General features: G+C 45.6%; 1 protein-coding gene across 2 annotated transcripts in view; it reads left to right on the forward strand.

Annotated features, from left to right (window-relative positions):
* The first annotated feature begins 17,047 nt into the window (after positions 1-17,047).
* LOC126526177 (cell-death-related nuclease 7-like) overlaps positions 17,048-19,156 on the forward strand; it is an 81,120-nt gene continuing 79,011 nt past the window's right edge. For both annotated transcript variants that reach the window (XM_050174121.2, XM_055068031.1), the window contains exon 1: positions 17,048-17,161. In XM_050174121.2, the coding sequence (XP_050030078.2) occupies positions 17,052-17,161 (110 nt within the window). In that variant the 5' untranslated portion in view covers positions 17,048-17,051. The remainder of the gene's footprint in view (positions 17,162-19,156) is intronic.

The following is a 19,156-nucleotide window of genomic DNA, read 5'->3' on the forward strand; positions in this document are numbered from 1 at the left end:
GGCCGCAAAATCATGAGACCGCACCGATTATGAGTGGAGCGTACGCCCTGCTTCCGTTGGCTTTACCGCCACGTTACCGCGGTTTACCGGCAGGGTAACCCACGAAGCGGGATCAAGCGAAACGATACCAGAGATTAATGATTTAAACTACCATGCTCCTCTACGCTGCTCGAATGTTTGCCGGCTTTCACCCGCCGTGGTTGCTCAGTTGCTGTGGTGTTAGCCTGCTGAGCACGAGGTCGCGGGATCGAAACCCGGCCACGGCGGCCGCACTTCGTTGGGGGCGTGTACACACGAGCACTTAGTTTTAGGTGCAACGTTAAAGAACCCCAATTGCTTGAAATTTGCGGAGTCCTCCACTACGGCGTGCCTCATAACCAGAAAGTGGTTTTGGCACGTAAAACATCATATAATATTTGCAGGCTTTCTAAGTATTACAATGGAGCAGCCGGGCGCGTAGCATCGCACGGCTGGAGCCACTGTCGCCGGCGCTCCCGCCTTAAGATAAGCGCACCGTGACTGCATCATCACTAAGCATCCTCGCACGCTCCATGGTGTGCGCTTCGCATGCCACCAATGACAACGGATTGGATTCTGCGGTTTTACGCGCCAAAACCACGATTTGACTATGAGGCAGGCAGTTTGCTGGGGAACTCTAGAATAATTTTTACCACGATCGCATCTTTAACTTCACCCTAATGCACGGAACATGGTAAGTTTTTGCATTTCGGCCACATCGATATGCGGCCGCCGTAGCCGGGATTGCATCCCGCGACTCCGTGCTTAGAAGCAGCACAGCATAGTCGCTAAGCCACCGCGGCGGTTGCATCGAGAACGAGTACGGCGCGAAGCTGAAGTACGAACTCGGGAAAGTTAACCATCTCGAAAAATGACGGTGCCTTTGCCGATGGAGTGCGATATAGTCAAAGAATGAAAAATAAAAGTTAACAATCCGGAGTAGCAAAGTGATCAATAAGGTTGCCTTACCTGAAAGGAGCCAAACCGTGCGTTGCAGACGCGTAGAAGAATGATACGAGGCTTTCTGCGCTCTGCACAAGTCCATCCGATATATTCCTATCTTCACGCAAGCGTTTGCAGGAAGCAACGATGGCGTGCGTACCCCGGTGAACCTTGGGAACGCAATCTTCAAGTCGAGGAGCCAAACATTCGGGACCGCAACGCTTGAGCGCTCTATCCATGGACCACATGTAGGACGTGTTACCGGCAAGAAGGGGAATCGCTCTGGCAAGCAGAGTGTACATGCAAGGCCGTATTCTGCCAGCATCAAATGCCACACCGAGGTCTCCATTGTATCTGATCACTGACGAGTATTCTGGAACACTCTGAGATGCAGTAATCTGCGTTTGAGTGAACTGCAGCAACAACGCCATTCCAATCATCCACGACACAAGTGCTATTTTCATAGACTCGGAGCTCAGGCGGAGATTATCTGGAGGGCTCCTGCCCAAGTACGTGCTCAGGAAAACAATCACAACCGATGAAGCTTTGTTAGCTCTTTCAGAAGTTGAGTGACCTCTTCCACAGAGTATCACACTAAACACAGCCGCAAAGGGAGCCAATATGAATGAGACTGCGAAAAATCTGAGCCATGTGTTAGCGAATGATGGGCTAACTTGAATGCTCTTACGGACCATGAAGCAAAGGGCATCGGAGGGTAATGCAGCATAGACGTAGTAGAAGCAAGGGGGCGTGCAATATACAATCCCACCGACAAAGTCAACTTGCTTGGAAAGGATGAGAGAGTCAACGCTTCCGTTGTTGCATATCTCTATCATTGTGTTATTTAAGGCTTTATAAGCCTCAATAATGAGCGCGATAATGGGGTTGTGTTTAAAACATGATGTTGCGTGGTCATCCTCAAGTGCATAAGCAATGCTCCGATGCTTTGGGTACCCTTCCAGTCGTCTTTCTTCCTGTCTCGATACATACTCCTCAATCGAAGGGAATACATTACGTAATCTGCATGATTTGTAGTTGTCAGCTGGGACGTTGATTTCGGTGTCGCTTACAGTGGAAACCTGGCATAAATGACCCTCAAGCTTACTTAGCACTTCCAGGTGATCTATCACTGAGAAAAGCCAGTGAACATTTGAATGGCTTTTCTCGGACTGGGCGATTTCCTTGAAAGCTGACAGAGGTGGAATTCTCTGCCGAGGTACAACTATTAAATATTGTTTTGAAAGGGGGCCGTCTTTTGTGAAGGTTGCCGCCATTCTGCGCACACACCCACTCATCTGTAAACAATTCCAAACTGCAACAGGCATGGAGAAGTTTGCAACAAATTTGTCTGGAAATACCGCACGTTCTTTCGACGAGAGAACCACCACATGATATGACTGTCCTGCTAGAGCCTTTGCAGCAGCAAAGATAAAATTACTGTTTGATTGCAAAGCTACAGCTATGCAAAGGAAGTGCAGAGCAATGGAAAATAGAACACATAAAATTGTTAGTTTAAACATTAGTTGAACCAGCCGTGCGTTATTATCTTGCTTTACCGTTAAGAACAAGAAGCTCTTCTCCCAAATGGTCAAAGCTTGTGCGAGAAACGAAACTGCGCGGAAAGAAACTCATGTCGAAAACGTTGAGATTGTTCCTATTGATTTGTTTGTCAAGGCATTATCATCGGTTTTCTACTGAGTACACTTCCATATTACAGCAAATGCACTTAAGCTAGAAAATGGCCTCGCATTTTGTTTCTTCATTGAGAAGCCACTTCAAGAATTCAAGCCAGTCTTGCATTTCATAAAACGGTGAAACACATACTGAAAGAGCGGCGTCAGCTTTCGTTGTTAGAAACCTTTTGTTTGAGCATGTATTATGACCAATCACGCAAGGAAAACCGAGCATGATTTCGTGACGCTCTTTCTGAGCTACGTTTTGTACTAAAGAAACGCTAAAATGCTGGAAGCGATGCCTATGCTTTATACGTAGCGTGACATAAACGTTAATAATAACACCATATGTTGAAAGCGTCCTTCCCATTGATTGCATGAAGCAGTGCCAGAGTCGTTCGCACAAAAAAGCACAATAATAACTCAACTCCCATCGTACATTGTATCATTTCCTATGTGCTCGAACCAGTGCTGAATACGTTTCACCTTGCCCTAAACCGTTACGCAGCTACAAGAGTGCTTGCTTAAATGGCGGGCTAGGGCTGGCGTGTCAATTCGCCCGATCTATATCTACAGCTTGGCCTGCGTTAACAAAGGAGGGATTAGGTGGGAGAGGGCATGTATGAAAGGTTCGTCGAAAACACTCGGAGGCAAACAGACTACGCGGAATAGAGCAAAGGACGGATTGAAAATTGGTGCTTTGATGAAGCTTCTCTGAGAGAGTGTTGCAAACAGAGAGACGAAAACTGTAAATACGACGAACGTAAATTACAGTGAAAGCCGTCCACTTGCTCACAATTGCTAGAAATGTTTATGTACCTCAACTACGCTGATCCGCAAGCCGTGTTTGCATCCTTAGTTCATGCCAATAACGAAGATTATTGCACTTATTCTATTCCCTTCTTTCTGTACCCGCTGCTCGCTTCTTTCCGTGTGGTGTTTGAATACATTGATGCCGCCCTTTCAATGGGCCGTACAAGCATCAAGCACTCCATAAGCAAGACGAAGAGGAATGCTAATTACGGCGGCATAACTACGACGGCAATACCTAAAGGTCTACTGATTACACTTGAGAAGAACTCACACAGATTCAATGCACTCTAGGATTCGGAGTAAGCTGATCATTGTTCCCTCGCGCGCTAGAGCTAGATTGATTGTTTCTGGCCTCATTAGCGCAAATAAGCGTTTCGCTTCTGAGAAACCTTGCTGTCATTCTTGAATATTGACAAAGGTGAGAATAAATTCGAATAAGCTTTTAGACAGACTCGCCCACTTTTAACCATCGCTGCGTGTTTGAATCCTCCCAAACCGCTAGCTGCCACGGGCGAGCAGACGCAAAGCTGAAAATTGGGCTCCTGTGGCGTAATGGTTACAGTATCGGGTGACTATACCTGCGCACCATGCCTCAGGTCCCATTATGGCGCACTTAATACTTATGTATTCACCGTCAACTTGTCTTAAACACCCAGTAAGCCTGTTTGGCGAGACTACGACCGAAACACGCGACACCCTGCGGAGGCATGCCAAGACACCTTGTTCCGTCTTTCCCTTCCAGTGCATGTCTGTCGACGTATGCGTTATATTGTCAATCCTCGACTTCTCCAGTGTTCTGATTGTTTCGTTATGCTTTAAGCATTCCATTCAAAACCACTCTTATTGCAGCAGAGACGGTGTGGTGGCGTTTTCTTCTTCGTACTTGGTGACTTATATGAACGATGGTGTTCACGCGGTGCCGGAAAACACTGAATGCCCCTTCTGTCAGCCATATGCAGTGGCGGACGGTGACGTCATCATTCTGTCAGCGATAGCTAAGCGCTATGCATACGACGATGTCTGCGAGAAGAAAATGTGAAACCTACTGCTCCGGCTCACTGGCTATGGCGTTGCGTTGTTGACTACGAGGCAGCGTGTTCGATTCCCGGAACGGCAGCCTCACTTCAATAGAGCGTAATGCAATGATAACAGAAGCTTTTCTGACGTTTTCCTAAATATATTCGCTTCGCCTATTCCTACATTCCATGTAACTCGACTCTGTTCACTAAATAAAGGCGATGATTTATTTATTTATTTATTCTTTTATTTATTTAGTTATTTATATATTCATTCATTCATTCATTCGAATACCCTCAGGGCCCCAAACGCTTCACAGAGGGGGTGGGCAAACTGTATTCGTGCGATTGTAATAAGGGAAACATTGTTACATATGAAATAAAATACAAAACTAATGAATAACTGAGGAGGTTATTCTAACAGAGGTCAATAATAGAGGCCTTCAATGACGATACCGTAAGCAGCACTAGTGTGCATGTATGGCAGGAAACGGAAGTAACAAATAGCAGCCCCGGTTTTTCTTAGAAGTGCTCAACGACAGCGGCCTTGAATAACTGCATCTTCAATGCTTGCGATGGTGCTGGGAAGGAGCTTCCCTTCTGAACTAGTCTTGGATATAAATGAATCTTGAAACAGGTGAGTATATCAAAAGGAATGGCGACTTTATACTGGTGATCAGTGCGGGATTACAATTATGATGGTTGTGATAAAAGTTCGCCTTTCGATGACTGGTTCAAGAGAACAATTTTTGAAAGAGACAGAGACGTGATATTTTTCTTAAGAGCAAGTTAGGAAGGCTAAGATCAGATTTAATCAAGTATGTACTGGCAGTACGGTACTAGTGTGATTTTGTTATGTTCTTTCAATGCGATTAGCATTTTTAGAACATTTGGCGCGCTTTCCTGTGACCGTTTTGCAGCCAACTTGAGGGGTAGACTACGGTATAATGGGTAGAGCAAAGGGAGCCGCTGTGTTGAGCAAGCTGTGTTCGAAGCCAAACCTCGGATCTTCCTCGGTTGCTGACTACGTGACGGGAGGAAAGATGGCATTATTCACCCAGGCTCATTGACGCCTACTTAGGTCACTGCTTTTACGTGTACTGTATAGTGTTAACGTCTTCATTTGATGGAACTAGGAGCAGCGCAGCGGTGATAGTCTAAGCGGGGCACGGACTCCGATTTCGAGCGGCGTTCCCGAAGAAAAGTGCGGAAGAGGACTACAATACATAGGCCACTAGGTGAGTGGCGTTTTCAATGACAAAAGCTATTTTAAAAAAATGTCCTTCGATTATGATAGTGCATAATCCGAAATTTGAGCGCAGCTGTATACGTGTTTTCATTACGCGATATTTTTGAAGCAAGGAATGGGAGAACGATATCACCGCTCCGACTGGCAGTGGGCCAGTTCCGTCAGTGCCTTTGTAGAAGGAGCGGCAGTATGGGAGAGCTGGCGTGATGAGTGACATCGGAGCCAGCTGTGGAAGAAGACTACGACGAACGTGCTAGTAGTGGCACGAACGCTCTCGCGCAGTTACGCCGTGGGGCGCCGATGCTCAACCAGGGAAGGGGCCCCTATTTTTTTTTTTATAGGAGCTGCGCTGTAAGCTTATTTTGGTGCTGGGTGAGGTCGAACACGCGCGATGTATACCTAGACAATCTTATCGGAATACACATTAACACATGCGTGGACTTCGCAGTGGTGCCATTAGGTTGTGCAGCCTGTATTTATGTAAACGTGAGAGTGTAACCAGGTAGCATAAACGCCTTATACATGGCGCATTTTGGTAGTGCCAATAAGGTGGTTCGCTACATTGCTTCAATGCCGATAACATGAACGTCGACATTCACCGGGAGACAGGGTCTGCCAGAATTTTATTGCCACTCGGCTGGTATTGTAGCCGACTTCTTGCCGTCTTTGTATTCGGTTTTAATTCGTGCTGTAGCGGCTGACACACAATTATAAGCTCTGAAGTCCTTGTTTGGTAAGGATTTGCTGCCTCAGGTGCGCTCACATGGAATACGTATGGTCGTAGTCGGCAGTGAAGCGATTTGAAACCATTACGATTGGGCTGCGTGGAGCGTTGAGCGTAGCACAACGCTCCACGCCCAACGCAAGCTCTGGTCTAATTTTGTTCTCATTACTTTTTTTGTCCGGATTTTGCTGTCGACTTCACTCCTGTTCTCTTGTCTGTTCTGGCACTTAGGCAGTAGCGCTTGTCTAGTCGCGCGTGCCGTGTTGCCCAATTGTCCATTCAGAAATATATCAAGTGGCCCGAGCCCAGTGGCGTTTATAGGGACGCTTGCAAATTGCAGAGCGAGACACCCTTACTTTTGAAGCGATTGTTTTCATTGGCTCTCATTGACAAGTAAGATTGCGTCCAAGTACACGACGCATGCTTTATCTTTAAAGGCATACAGAATAAAAATCCAAGAATGTTGCGAAAGCACCGCAATTGCATTCCTAAGACACGATTTGTCTTGTACATAGTCATTATTGCGGTTATTTTTGAGCGGGTGGCTTTATACTTGAAACTGTGTGAGCGGCCACCAGGTCACATGCTACGCGCTCCCGACAACAAGCCGGCGGATCTGGCGTCACATCTACCTTCAGCATAGACGAAGCGAACTGACCGGCTTAACGCTGTTTAGCTTTCCCCATGTTGCACCGTGCACAATGCTAAGTTCTAGTGAAAGTGATGGTATGCGTGGAAATCATGACTCCGACTTCGATGAGTGGCCTACTGACCGACCGGCAACCACCAGAACGAACGGCATTCCGGTGACACTCCGTCAGAGGTGGCAATGGATTTTTTCACAAATCGCAGCACAGCACGAGCCCCTACCAGATTCGCGCAAAGCATGATGGGAGAATCCAGCGACTGCCTCCCTCGTCGGTGTCTGTCCAAAGTGTTGCCCTATTGAGCCGTGAGCGATGTGCGTCTTTTTTATTCGCTTTCTGTGTTTGTAAGTTTTTCGGAGCAAAATGTAGCAACAGACTGCTCTGGTGGTTAGCGACTTGCCTCTCTGCTCTTTTTAGTGACTTCTTCGGCGTACGACACGTCTGCGAAGACAAATCGTGGTGGCGGTCGAACGTGCTGCGTGGCCAGCTGCAGCGAAAATGCGAGAAAGGAGCCCCATGTTTTATTTCGCCGATTTCAAAAAGACTACAAGGCTCGCAAAGGCGATTTACCCTGTGACAACAATGGATGAACATCATTGTTGACGTCACTTCACGAGGAGCCCGACCAATCACAGGCGGAAACGAAGCGCGCGAGCTGCCCCGAGTCTGCTGCTGCATTTTTCGTCGAAATAAAATCTGTTTGCGCTTTCTTTCGCTCAATTTCGGTGCAATATTCGAATTCGGAGGGTTGAAAACCATGACGTACGGCTCTTCACTCATTTTTTATGGAAAAGCTTTCAGCTTCCCTTTAAGCATTCATCCCCAGCAGCCATAAGGTAACCTCACAGACAAATGCCTTGTGTGTTTACAGTGAGACCTATTTAAAAAATATAGCTAAAATGGAATAGATTTAGATTTTCCAGATGAGACCTCGAAAATATAATCCTGCTATTTTATTTAGCACCAGCTGTTGCCAAGTCCTCCCTAAATGGTTTGTTGCTGTCATTTTATGCTTTGTGTCAACTTTTACTGTCTATAATATCCCATACAACTGCCTTCATTTTTCCCAACCTTACCTTACTATGTCATAAAACTTCTGCTAGTAAAATGCAGCCCATCGTAATGGTTTCAAATCGCTTCACTGCAGACTACGACCATACGTATTCCTTGTGAGTGCGCCTGAGGCAGCACATCCTTACCAACCAAGGACTGCAGAGCTTATAACTGTGTGTGAGCCGCTACAGGAAGAAAATAGAAAGCTGAAACACAATGCAAGTTTCCTCGAAGGAGAAGTAGCAAAGCTCTGCTCAGTGATGCGCAAGGAAAATATTGAAATGGCGAGGGAGAAGCAGCTAACCAAGCAAGGTTCTCATATTGCAGACTTGGTCACGGATGAGAGGCGGCTCAGGTTTTACACTGGTTTCACCTCACTGAAGCGCTTTGAATGATTCATTGCATTTATCAATTCGAAGCACCGCACAATGAAGTCACCATCTAGTCGACGACCTATACTAAGTGTGAGAGAGCAGCTAATTGTTTCTTTGTGCAGGTTAAGAGTGGGCCTCCTTGAGCAGGACATAGCATTCCGTTTTGGCATAAGCACGTAAGCTGTGAGCAACGTATTCGCTTTCTGGGTAGATTTTCTCAGTAACCTCGTAGTTCAGATCCCAATATGGCCATCACGTGAAACTATGTCGTCATACATGCAGTAGCCATTCAGGCTCTCTATCCTTTAACCCCGGTGAGTTGGAACTGCACAGAACTTTTTATTGAAACTCTATCGGAATACGCACTGCAGAGTGACACCTTCAGTACCTACAAAACCCGCAACACAGCACAATGCCCACTGTGGATAACACCTAACGGGTTTATCTCCGTTGTGTCTGACCTGTCTCTTGGCAGGATATCAGACAAGGAAATTACAAGGCAAAGCGGCTTATACAGTCGCTTTGAATCTGGAAATTGTGTGATGACAGAGAGGGGTTTTCTGATCTATAATAATCTTATTGAAATTGGCACTCACTTAAGTGTGCTACCCATGTTGAACGGAAAGAAACAGCTGTCAGTCGCCGAAGAGACCAAAACAAGGGAGATTTCTAACTTCAGAGTGCACATTGAATGCGTCATCAGAGAAGTAAATACATTTTGCACGCTGAAGACCTTTTTTTCCGAATGTTATGGCTCATAAACTGAAGAACTTGAAAAATTTGCAGCTATCTAAACAATTTAGCCAATGAGCCGTTACTGAGCCGACAGCCAAGTACGGTACCTACCTAGAACCACAAAAGGAGTTTTGCTCTATAGAATGTAAGAAATGCACTTTTCAGCGTATGTCCAGGGCTTTTGTTGCATTTGTTGAACACCACAGGTGACATCCGATAACTTGAACTTCACGGGGATCAAGAATCGTTTCATATTCTGCGCAGTTTTTGACCGGGCCTTGTGAATAATGTTGACAGGGCCAAAATATGTGAGTTAAAGTGATTCAAAATAATGCTTATTCACTCTAACGTAAAAAGCACATGCTCTATACAGGCACGGTGCCCATGTTATAAGATCTGTTAGAAGCTGTCCGCACCCATAGGAATTCTTTCCACTTCATTCGTCGTAATAAAGAACAATACGGGGCTGAAAGGGCTGTCATCTCGAGTTGTTCATTTTACTGTAATACACTCTAATACTGCATCAAAAGTCAGTGTCTGTAAATAAAAAAAAGGCATGGTATGTTAGAGAACATGCGTGTCAGTTTGCACGTTCTACTACGACGCAAAGCACACAAGGGAACGAACAGGTACTTCAGTGCAGTAATTGTTAAGATGTTTTTCTTGTAATTAAGCACAATGGCAAGAGCAAGAAATCTGAACCCTGATCATAAATGGCGCATTGCACAAATACTGCTGATGTCTTAACAAGTGCACTTCTTTTACAGCTTTAAAATTGCTAGAGAAGCAAATTGTACTGTTTCTGTCCCATAGCCATCTAAATTTGCATAGTGCTTTTGTGTACTATATGAACAACACGCACTTATTATTAAAAGAAAACAGTAGTACAGGTCAAGGACAATGCAATGAAGTAATTGTAAACACTTAGTATTCGAAATGAGCAAGGAATCTGAGCGCTGGAAATTGCTGCCACATTGATCACGTCATCTCATGACAATTGTGTGTTTATCACAGCTCTAAAATGACTAGTAAAGAGAAGTAATTGTTAACATTCAGTATCGCAATTGAGCAAAGAATCTCAGCAATGCAAATTGCTGCCAGATTAAGCACCTGATTCGATGGCAATTGTGCGTTTATCGCAGCTCTAAAATGACTAGTAAAGAACATTGCACACTCCTTTATTCGTCACATAGCCATCTCAGGTATTGTATTTTGTTGCACAAGCGTTTCTGCGCTGCAGTGAAAAAAAGTGAAAAAACAAATACAATAAAAATAAAATATAGCACACCATGCAAGAGAAAAACTTTTTAAAAAGAGATTTTGCAAGTGATATGCACATGCAAAAGAGTGAACATTGCGACTACTGAAATCACCTACCACAATGTTAACCATTGTGGTAGGTAACCATTGTAACCAAACAAAATGCGCATACCCATTTTGTTTGTCTTTCTGATAATGATGATTGGACAAATATTGTCACTTGGCCTTTCACATGGTTCAATCAGAACAGTTGAAATCGATAAAAACCGCTAACATCCAAATGTAAACCACCTGCGTTCAAATGCATTCGGGAAGAAATGTGACTTCCATGTGTAAACAGCTCGTGCTGTGCGATGTGGGTGCATGTTAAAAAAACCATAGTTGATCTAAATAACCAGGAGTCCTTCCCTATGCAGTACCTCTTATCCAAAGTTCCTGGTTCTGGGCCATATTCTGAAAAAGGCAAGGTTAATGAAAACAAATTTTTGCCTGCACGCACTTCGTACCACTCTCGAACTTGAAGACCTTCGCACTGCTTGTAGACCCTGTACAGCCGGGACAGCATTGTGTTCGTCCATAGAGAACAGTCAACCTGAATTCTCTACAGTGAGTACTCAACGTCGTTGTCGACTACAATATCGCACCAAAAGGGTCCCGTTATTGCCATTTGGCCTCGTGCTTGATAAAAGTATTTATGTTAGGTGCGAAGCAAGCCATCTTTGAGGAACGGTGCTACTTGAATGCCTTTGCACAGAAGTTCTCGGTGTCTGGAAGTCGAGCGTGCCCACTTCCAGGACGCCAAACCTGTCGACATCTTTCACTACTGTATCTGATGTGGCACCTAGTACTGCTACACCAGGGTTAATGCACAGCCTACACTGGAACACTTCAACAGACGTGCTCTTCTCAATAGAGCACTGCACAGCACTTTCCTCGTTAATCAAGCCATCCCTTATATAGCTTGTCTGCAAGTTACTTGATACTAACACTTGCTTCAAAAACGTCTCATCTGTTTGCTTCTGCCGGTTCATAATGTCGCCAAAGTGTGATGCCGTCAAGAGCTTCGCCCTCTCAAAGCGCCATGTTGCAGAGCTGCTCTGGGATCTCGTACTTTCTTCGAGTGCTCCCGCCACTAGGAGTGTGACAGAGCTCTCAGAAAAGTCATAGCCCACTGGCACATTCTTGCTCGAAATCATCCTCCTGGGGAGTCTTATTGCTAGCTATCCCGGTACTGTGCCTTGCTTGATAACTGACAGGGGCACGGCATCAAAACAATTCTTCTGCAGCGTATCACGCGGCATAAGATGCACGTTTTCTTCACATAGTGTTGGATTCTACCCTTGTAGGTCTCGTTGAGTTAACTTGATGCCTGCATTTATCCTTGCACGTTTACTTTATTTTTGCTTCTTGGGCACATGGTTCACAAAGTTCAAATCCGAGAGTTTTAACGTTCGCACGTTAGCTTGTTGTGCCCTAGTTGCCCAGGCGCTTGGCTTACTAGTGCATAAAGCAGTGTCCTGAACATATGCTAGTCCAGAACGCTTCATGTCGAGGACAAACCACAATAAGGCGGCTACATGCTTACACAATCCAGACGCCCCTGCATGGCAGTCGCAACAACCTTCTCTCACCAGTACATTTTGTGAAATTACTGTAGCCACCTTATATTGTGTCGACACAGAAAACCATGCTTCGACAGTGGCTTTGAGGTACACCTCCCCACCAGCATGCAGAGCAGCACCTCGTGCACTTTTGCAGCTTGAAACACCCTATATCAGTAAACGATATGTCGACAGTGGCTCTGATGTACACCTGCCTCCCCCAGCTTTGCAAGGCAGCACCTCGTGCACTTTTGCAGCTTTAAGTATTCTGTATCATAAAACGATGATTCGGCAGTGGCTCTGATTTACACCTCCCCACTAGCTTTGCAGAGCAGCACCTCGTGCACTTTTGCAGCTTTAAATATCCTGTATCCGAAAACGATGCTTCGACAGTGGCTCTGATGTACACCTTTCCCCCAGCTTCGCAGAGCAGCACCTCATGCACTTTTGCAGCTTTAAACATCCTGTATCAGAAAATGATGCATCGACAGTGGCTCTGATGTACACCTCCCCCCCAGCTTTGCAGAGCAGCACCTCGTGCATTTTTGCAGCTTTAAGCATCCTGTATCAGAAAACGATGTTTCGACCGTGGCTCGGAAGTAAACCTCCCCACCAGCTTTACAGAAAGCACCTCGTGTACTTTTGCAGCTTTAAACATCCTGTATCGGAAAACGATGCTTCGACAGTGGCTTTGAGGTATACTTCCCCACCAGCTTTGCAGAGCAGCACCTCGTGTAATTTTGCAGCTTTCAATATCCTGTATCGGAAAACGATGCTTCGACAGTGGCTTTGAGGTATACTTCCCCACCAGCTTTGCAGAGCAGCACCTCGTGCATTTTTGCAGCTTTAAACATCCTGCATCAGAAAACGATGCTTCGACAGTGGCTCGGAAGTAAACCTCCCCACCAGCTTTACAGAAAGCACCTCGTTGACTTCTGCAGCCTTAAATATCATGTATCCGGCTACACAGAGTTTCGAAGCCGATCGAGAATTCTCATGACGCAAAGTTGTGTCCTCTGAAAATTTCCTGTGGATGTCATTGAGTTGCTTTGTCCACGGTCCTTTCTAGAGCCTCAAAGAAAAGGGCGGCACACTTCCCACTGCTGGCAGTGGTGCCTGCAACATACAGATAAATGAACAGATGATATATTTTAGGTCTAATCTTTATTCAACAAAGTACATATGAAGGTTATTGCCACTAAAGCGAGTCACTGCTGTGCACTAGAAATTTGTGCTGTGCTGACACTGTCACAACCATACACTGGGAGACAGTAATATGTGTGCTCATGACAAGTACAGAAGAGATCATATATGCCGACAAAAACTCTCTTAACAGAAAATGTTTTGTACTGTTCACTCACCTTCAAAGAAAATAAGTGCACAGCGTATTTACCTGTCCCAATAATAAGACAGCCAACCTGTCTAAGCTTCCACTTTCATCGTACGTAACATGCATGTGCGGGAGATCTTATGTAACTTCAAATCGCACGCCCGAGCGGCAGTTCATGTGTTGGCGGTTAAATAACGCTCTCCTCTTGCCCGGGCACTCGTTTGCGTCCGATTAGCCACTACTACATTTCGAATACACACTTAGCGTTGCGCGCATACTTAGTTGCTGATGAAGTGAAAACAGCACGATCCCGAACGATCATTACACTCCCAAGCGGCATGACGTCTTGTGAGCAGCAGCAGCAGCAACGAAAACTACACGCGGAAGCTATAACACACCGTAAACAAACAGGACACGCTCATTTCATGGCACGCATTTATGGGGGCGGCGCGACGAGCACGTGCACAGGGTGGGCTACTATACGTTCAGTGGGCGAACGCCGGTCTTTCCGTTTACTTACCGTGCTCGGCTGGTGACCCATGGCCGCAGAACGCTGCCCCCAACTGTGTCATGTGATGCAAAGTTACCGTGGGATCAACACGATGAGCACGACACAGTGCGAAGCAGCGGCGCAAAGATGACAAAGAGATTTCGGGGACGAGCTTCCCAACGCAGTCTTATAGACGGCAGGATACGGATGGTGCGGACAAAGACATAGAATAAAGAACGAACTTTAGAGAATGGAAACTGTACCTTTCGCAGTGGTACCAAAATAAGCAGCGGCCGCGCATGGAACTTACGTAGTTGGACGCCAGATGGCGCTGCTCAACCAGGAAACAATAACAGTGAAGGGGAAGAGAAATGGTAGCAGCCATAATGAAGCACAAAGCGCTATGGGGATACAATAGGTACGAGGTGCTCCGAGATATGTGGAAAGTTGTAAAGGTTCCAGGACTTCCTTTTGGAAATGCGGTTGTTTGCTTCAAATTAGGGTAACAACAAGGACTCGATGTGAACCAAAGGTCAGTGGGTCGCCTCGCATTGAGCGCTCAGTGGAAGACTACAAATGAAGCTGCGCAGGGTGACATGGGCTGGACTAGTTTGGAAGTGAGGGAAGCTCGCAGTAAAATTGAGTATGAAGAACGGCTGAGGAATATGGAAGTAAGTAAATTGGCTGGGAGAGTGTTGAGGTATCTGTACAGGAAAAACATTGATTCACAGTGGAGGAAAAGAACTAGGAAGCTTACCAGCAGGTATGCAGCCTGTAGGGTGGGCAACACAGCAACAAAGAACGTCAAGCGGAAAGTCAGAGAGGCCGAAACAATCTCATGGGTGGCGGCAATGGAAAAGAAACCTACCCTGAGTGACTGCTTAAGAGGAAAAGACAAAATCAGGAAAGAAACAATTTATGATAACTCAAAGGGAAGTTGATTACTTTTCGAAGCGATATCAGAATGCCTCAGAACACGCACCTATAAAGCTAGATATAAGACCGAAGGAGAAGCGTGTGCTTGCTGCGGTAATGCTACGGAAATTATGGAACATGTTTTATTAGAACGTGAAGATATCTCCCTAGCGGTCTATTTAGACACCATTGGCCACCTTGAAACCCTTGGGTTCAGCGAGAGCAGGGGAAAAGTTAACATGTCCACAATAGAGATTAGTAAAAGGCGATTGGAAGATTGTGGAAGAAAAGTAGGGAAACGACAAAAACAGAGACGTAAGAAAAACAATGTTCAGGATCGGGGGTCAGAAAACTTGATTACGGAAATTCATCGTGTTTTTGTTTCTTTTTCAGTTTAGATAGGACATTATGCAGTATAATAGTGAGAGCTTCGTGGCGCAACCCACCGCCCCTGTCAAAGGGGACGCTCATAACATCCATCCATCCGTAAGCGTATGTGTGTGTGTGTGTGTGTGTGTGTGTGTGTGTGTGTGTGTGTGTGTTTACGTAAGTTCAACGCTGTGATGTTCTAGCTACGCCATTCCTTTTCGCGCTTCGACAGTGCTTAGAGCGACGCTCCGCCCGCGTTATTACCGCGATCAGCCGGCCGTCAGCAGTGAGTGATGAGCGGAGCAGTCAAGCGGAAGGCATCGCGATAAAATCATGTCGTACTTGCACGTGGTTCCTTGTGTGTGCAAACAAAGTTTAGCTAGATTTTTTTTTCGGCAAATAACAGTAATGTCCACTAGGCTGATTGTGATATTCAGCTGTCTACTAAATTCGAACGTCTTACCGACAGTTTATTCTTGAGTTTCAATATGCATCAGAAGGCCCCGTATTTACATCACTACATGGTAACAGACGGGATGGATTTATGTACAAAAATGATGGATGGTTAGTGCCACACAAGGAATAGGAAACTCATCCAAGGCCAACAGGTCGCGGCCACCTCCTCTACTTTTCGTTCCGTCGGCTGCGGCGGGCATTGCGACAGTTTCTCCGGGGGCAGATGAAGCTCTCCGAGCTACTTACATAGCCGGGCGGTAGTACAGCTTGAGTCGAGAGACGCGCACGACTTGCGCTTTACGTGACCACCAATTGTGCAAAGAGGCTCTTGCGATGACCTCTTTCACGTCATTCATACCTTTCGCTATGACAGATGGGTCGGTGTATCGTGACAATATTAAATAACTACCTTTTGAAGGTTGTGCCGCAGGCAATTTCTAACGTTTCATAGCTGAACATGGAGAAAGAAAACTAACTTCATCGGTACGTTGAAGATGTAAGAGACGCTTGGCTGATCGTCTTGCGTGCTGCCGCAGGTGCTCAGTGAGACGTATCGTATACTGCAAGTGCGAAATACCACGAATTAGACTCGCCAATGTGGTCTGCGTGTAGCAATCGTGAATACATGCGAAATGTTCAGCCTGGCTGTTGCGGCTACCTGTCAGTCTTCAAAGGCGGCACTACACTGAAGAGCGACACAGTTTTGGTTCGGCAGCGCATTCTGGGCCCCGTCTAAAAGCATCCCCTGTGCGTTTCCCGCCTCAAAATCTCTGCTGGTATTTCTGAGGTCCGCAGGCCTCAACAAAACGTTCTGAATATTTATATTGTGTATGTGTGTTTCTGTTTCTGTATCAGTTGTTTGTGTGATTGCTGCGTATACCACAACTATCATCAAGCATATTTTATTTTTAGCTCCGGGTCACCCAGATGCACCTGGGCTTTTTTTTCTGCTCGTTGCAAGCAGTTTGATTGCCTAAATGTCAAAAGCAGAGTTAAAAATCACGCCGAGATGAGCAAGAAAAAAGGACAAGACAAGCGCTGCATTAAATGTTCAAGCGACACCGAATCCATATAGTAAAACTTCTCGGGTCATTTTTGTGCTGCTTGTACTATTCCAGCAATATATACGTAGTAGCGTGCCCAACCTAGATGACTTTTGAAGAGCGTCTGTGAAACTCATGTATATAATTTAGCATATAACGTAGGACTCAAAGCGAATAAAAATAAAAGACGTGCATTTGGCGTTTGAAAGGTTCTCGCGCACGTCTTTGCTTGAACTTGGCGTTTCACAGAACTCTGAGTTGTGTACAAAAGGCGGTCTGGATTGAAAACCTGTGTAGCCTACTGAAACACTCTGAGTGCCTCATAATAGTGAACTTGTCCAGCATGAACGTTCTTTTATCCGTTTTCCTTTGTCCGTTATGCTTCACACCCAAATATGTGTTCGCTAAAGGAAAGATATCCTGTAAGGATGCCGCTGGAACGGACGTTGACTGGTGAGCGTTGAGTTCATTCTATCTGTAGTCTCTTTGCAAAACGTATGAGATTAACATATGTGACGTCTTCATAATGTTCTTCTGTCGTTTTTCTTCTCAACCGCTTCAAGACACACGTTAACGGTGTGGTTCGTTGCTTTTACCAACGTGTTCTTCAAATATTTGCTGCTGAAAGCGGTAATATTTTAGTTTATGTATTATTGCGTATATTTCCTCTAACCAGCCATGTCATCATGACGCTCACGTTCGGTAGTTCTCAAACAAATGTATAACTTTCAATTAGTGGAATATAATTTTGCACCAACGCTGCAAATTACGAATTTGAGACGCCTGCATGGTTTGGCTTTTTCGAAACCTTCGGCTTGCCGGAAGACGACGTCAAGAAATACGAGGTCGGCAAAAGCAACTTATATAAGCACTTCGTGTCTGCTCGCCACGTGGTTTACGAGAGCTCTTGCTTTCACCGCAGCAACCATTATCAAATTTATTTCTTCCAGCAAGTTAGTTACAGCTCTGCACACACTTTCAGACAGATCAAAATTTGACACTTTCAAAGAGAGAATGATTCGCGACCACTTTGTCGTTGGTCTCAGGGACGCGAAGCTCTACGATACACGGCAAATGGACGCCGACCTCACGCTAGCAAGCGCCGTCGCGAAGGCTTGTCTCAAAAAAACAGTACACGAGCAAACACAGCACTTGCAAAACAACGACTATTCGTCCGTTACAACAAGGGAAACAGACACGGACGCTATCAAAATGAAGAGCGCTTCTTCGCAACCTCTTCGTAAGGAGCATCCCACGCATCGCGCAGGGTGTACAGAACATCTTGACAAAGCTCAGCGGTGTCTGTTCTGTGCGAAAGCGTCCAATCCAAGACTGGCCGGCCCGGCGAAGGCAGCAATGTGCTACCACTGCAACGTGAAGGGGAACTTCAGTGCGGTCTGTCGCAAGAAGTGCTGTCTGGGTGGGATGGTCTTCGCTTGATAAAGACACTGAGTTTTACTTTCTCGGTACTGTTGACAATTACTCCGCGACTACCAAGTTCATGGAAGTGTCTATTAACGGAACGTCAGTTACCGCGAAGGTATACAGGGGCGCTGAGGTATCTGTGGTTCCTTAAGCATTCCCTGAGATCCCATCAAAGTTAGATAGAACGGGCACAGTTTTAATGGAACGAAGTGGAAATCCACTAAAGGTTTTGGGAAAGTTCACTGCGGTAATTAGGTTGAGGCAGGTAACTATCAAACAGGCAGTATATGTCGTTACTTCGTTGCGGTCCGTTCTTCTTGGCAAAAATATCCAGGAGAGGTTCCGGGTGGTTAAATTTGCGGACGGTGTATAGTCTTCAGGACTTTGCTAACATCGGTACCCTCAGCTCTTTAAGGGATTGCGTACACTATCGGGAGAGTATACCATTCCCTTGGCGCAAATTTCTGTGCAAAAAGGGGTTCATGTGGCACGTCCAGTTCCTCTTCACGTGAGAAATGCTGTAAAGCATGAGTTGTAAGACGTAGAAAGAAAAGACGAAATAGATAAAGTACAAGGGCCTTGAGAATAGTGCGCTGGAATGGTTTCAGTGTGGAAACCATCAGCAGCAGCACAAATTTGTGTTGGTTTGGCGCTCCTAAACTGAAATGTACTCAAGGAACGTTATGTTCTGCCCACTGTGGATGAGATGCTAGAGTTGTTAAGTGGTGCAACAGACGCGAATTCTGGTTTTTCCCAGATTAAGTTGTTCAGCGACAGTTAGGTGTTGACCACTTTAATAACGCCGTACGGAAGGTACTACTTTCAGAGGCTGCTTTTTGGTATCGCATTGGCACCTGTGTGCTGCCAGAAACGAATGTCTGAAATGATCACTGGCATGCCAGGAGCTGTCAATTTGATCGATTATATTTTAATTTTCGGGAGCACGAAAGGACGTGAAAGTACAGTGACGTGAAGAAACATTGGAGAAGCTGCAAAAACAATGTGTAACGCTAAACAAAGCGA

The sequence above is a fragment of the Dermacentor andersoni genome, chromosome 8 (genome assembly GCF_023375885.2).
Source record: "Dermacentor andersoni chromosome 8, qqDerAnde1_hic_scaffold, whole genome shotgun sequence".
NCBI classification, from domain to species: domain Eukaryota; kingdom Metazoa; phylum Arthropoda; class Arachnida; order Ixodida; family Ixodidae; genus Dermacentor; species Dermacentor andersoni.